General features: G+C 44.9%; 1 protein-coding gene across 1 annotated transcript in view; it reads left to right on the forward strand.

Annotated features, from left to right (window-relative positions):
- LOC118409032 (IgGFc-binding protein-like) overlaps positions 1 to 3290 on the forward strand; it is a gene marked incomplete at its 5' end in the record, with an annotated part of 4621 nt that extends 1331 nt beyond the window's left edge. The window contains one exon of the mRNA XM_035809902.1: positions 468 to 3290. Coding sequence (XP_035665795.1) covers positions 468 to 1364 — 897 coding nt within the window. The remainder of the gene's footprint in view (positions 1 to 467) is intronic.
- Between the last annotated feature and the right edge of the window lie 6 nt (positions 3291 to 3296).

A 3296-nucleotide genomic window follows, 5' to 3' on the forward strand; every position in this document is an offset into this window, starting at 1 on the left:
TATTAGAGTGTCCTTTATACAATGATATGCGCAACTCTTTTATCAGTGCTCTGAATGTAGTCGATACACGATGTAAAGAGTTAACCAACGACAACCTGTTTGTACATATGATGACAACCACAGACAACTTTGTACAACACAAACTCTGTGAGTTCGTAAACACATGTTTTAAGAAAAGGGAAGAGTCATGTAAACGTTAGATATAGTGATAGCTTAGTTGCAGATGTATTGTTTATTCAATTGTAATACTACATGTTATAGTACTTAGTCTTTATAATTAGTATCCCATTATGGGATTTGCTGCATTTAGCCCACATGGGCAGGAACATGCAAATAAAGATCATCATTATCGGTGAAGTGGTCATCACAGCTTGGTATGAATTCTGGTATGAGTATGTTGCATCTAATTGAATTTTTAGTGTATTAAAACTTACATCAACTCCCTTCTTATCATCTCTTGCTTGCAGATGTTGCAGAACAACCAGACCATCCAAGGTAGCTGTCAGTGTTACCACGGTTACTGGGGTTCCAACTGTAGACACCCGTGTCCAGGTGGAGGTCACAATCCCTGCTACGGTAACGGGGTATGCGAAAGCACCAATGGTACATGCACCTGTTCCACACGCTTTGTGGACACACCAGACTGCCGGCAGTGTTCAGAAGGGTGGATCGGACAAGACTGCTCAGTGTCAGTAACAGACCTTTCCAGTGCAGCTGTTGGTATCCATGTTGGAAATGTTTTCTCCAACAGCCACTTCACTACCTTTGATGGCTGTGGGTTTGATTTTCATGGAGCAGGAGAGTATCTGCTCTACCATCACCAGGCAGAAGACATCACAATTCATGTCCATGCAGTACCATGCAGCCAGGATAGCCTCAGCTCCTGCATTAATGCTGTAGCCATTCAGGTCTCAACAGAAACACTTGTGATACATGGTAGCTTCTCACCTGCTGATGTTGGTGGTGTAGTGTGGCACAATGGTCAGGTAACCTCAATCGGAGACCAGGTGATCCTTTCAACAGGGTACACCATAGATAGACCATCAATTGATCATTATGTCATCCAATCAAGTGCAGGTTTCTATCTGCAAGTTTCAGTCAATGTCCTCTACATTGACATGTACCTGCAAGTCACCACTCCTTACTGCTCAGCTACAACAGGATTGTTGAGTTCTTGTGATGACAATGCACACAATGACTTCCTAACCAGTGGTGGGGTACTGTTAACAAATAGGACACTGAGTCAAGACACCATCCACAACAACTATGGCCCTTCTTGGTTCATCCATTCAGACAACACACTCTTTGTCTATGGCCATGGAAATTCAGATGAGCAGAGAAACATCACTGGGAATTCCCGCTGATTCTCTCTGTTCTTCATGATACCTACATGTCAACAGGACCCTTGTACACTTTCTCTGAATCTGACATCACCATCGAGCTGGACATGCAGTTGAATGAAACAGCAGGCTGTGGTACAATTTTGTCCTACACACTGGAAGGAACATTTGCCCTCCAGCATTGTGACGGCTTCATTGAAATCCTCTATGGAACACATAGCCATTCACATCCAATACTTCATTTTGACCAACCTGCCATCAGCCTAGAGACTGGGATCTGGTACCATATAGCTCTGGTTTGGCAGGTGAACACTAATCAGCTCCTGCTGTATGTCTTTCATCCTAATGGCAATGTTCAGTCAATTACTGGTGTGTTTAGCTCACTGAACATCAACATGTTTGCCCCAGGAGGAACTTTGACTCTTGGAAAATGGACTTTTGCCTCCAACATCTACACTGTTGCTGACGACCACTTTGTCGGGTGGATTGATGAACTGGTTATCTGGAACATCCGTTTCGATGCTAGTCAAATAAGGGACCACATTGGCACATATCACCACAACACCACTTCAGATCTTGCGAGTCTTTGGCATTTCAATGAGGGAGTAGGAACAATTTGTCATGACTCTGTGTCACTGGGGCACTTCCACATGACATCACAGCCATGGCGAGCTCCTGTGTGGGTCTTCTCAACATTAAATGTCTCAGCATCAACAAATGTTGACCTGTACTACAAAGTCCACTTCTCCTCGACAACATTCCAACACCAGGTTGAAGAGTTCTGCCAGTCTTTGTTCCTTGCCTCTGACATGTCCAGAAGCTGCACCATGCTTGGCATAGCAAACACAGAGCGATATTACCTGTCTTGCATTTACGACGTTGCAAGATTCAACGACTTCAACAGGGCCCTGTATACAGCTGTCGCATACGCTGACTACTGTGAAACTGTTCTTCAGCTTCCTTCCTGGCCAGCCCAACATCTTTGTCACATCTTTCCTGAGATGCAGTTCCCCCTCTGGACAGGGATACAGTGTAATGTGCCGTGTGTGGGAGGATACATGAGCTCAGAAGAACCAGACCAATGCCTGTGCTACCACGGTTACTGGGGACCTGACTGCAGCCATCTTTGTCCAGGAGGAGTCTCCTCACCATGTGGTGGGGTGGGAACATGTGATGTAGTGACTGGCCATTGCACATGCCCTGTCAACTTTGATAACAACAGCAACTGCCTCAACTGTGTTGCTAACTGGGAAGGATCCAAATGCCAAATAGCAAACCCTGCAGCAGCTAGTTCAACATCATTCGTCTGCAGTCTGTTCAGCTACTCGCACTATGTGACATTTGATGGTACAGCATACAACCTACCAACAGCAGGTGAATATGTGTTCCTTCAGTCAGCAGACTTTTCAGTCTACACTAGGCAGGTGCCCTGTGGAGGAAGTGACCTTTACTGCGTTAACCAGGTTTGGGTTCAAACACCAAACTTCAACATCACCCTACATGCTCCCTACAAGCAGGACGCAGACCCTGTTGTGTGGAAGGATGGTGAAGAGCTTGTTGTTGACCTTGCTGTGACGCTGCCTACAAACTGGACAATACAAAGGAAAGATTTATACACATTCCAACTGCAACACAGCAGTGGCCAATACCTAAAGATGGAAGCTCGAGACAGATTCCTTGGCCTGTATCTTTCAGTGGATTCTTCCTTATGTTTAGTAACAGAAACACAGTTGTGTGGAAAATGTGATGGAAATAGAGCCAATGATTTCTACATCAATGCTGGCCACCATCTGCAACTAAGCACTGTTACATCTCATGAAATCATCCATTTATGGGCTCCAGTTTGTACCATAAACTCCCATGTTGACACAGCATTCATCTACAACTATGATGGATTCTATGAAGAACAATTCCCTACAAATGGAGGCTTCAGTTTGCATTCAATGACAGCAGCTG

The sequence above is a fragment of the Branchiostoma floridae genome, unplaced genomic scaffold (genome assembly GCF_000003815.2).
Source record: "Branchiostoma floridae strain S238N-H82 unplaced genomic scaffold, Bfl_VNyyK Sc7u5tJ_852, whole genome shotgun sequence".
NCBI lineage: Eukaryota > Metazoa > Chordata > Leptocardii > Amphioxiformes > Branchiostomatidae > Branchiostoma > Branchiostoma floridae.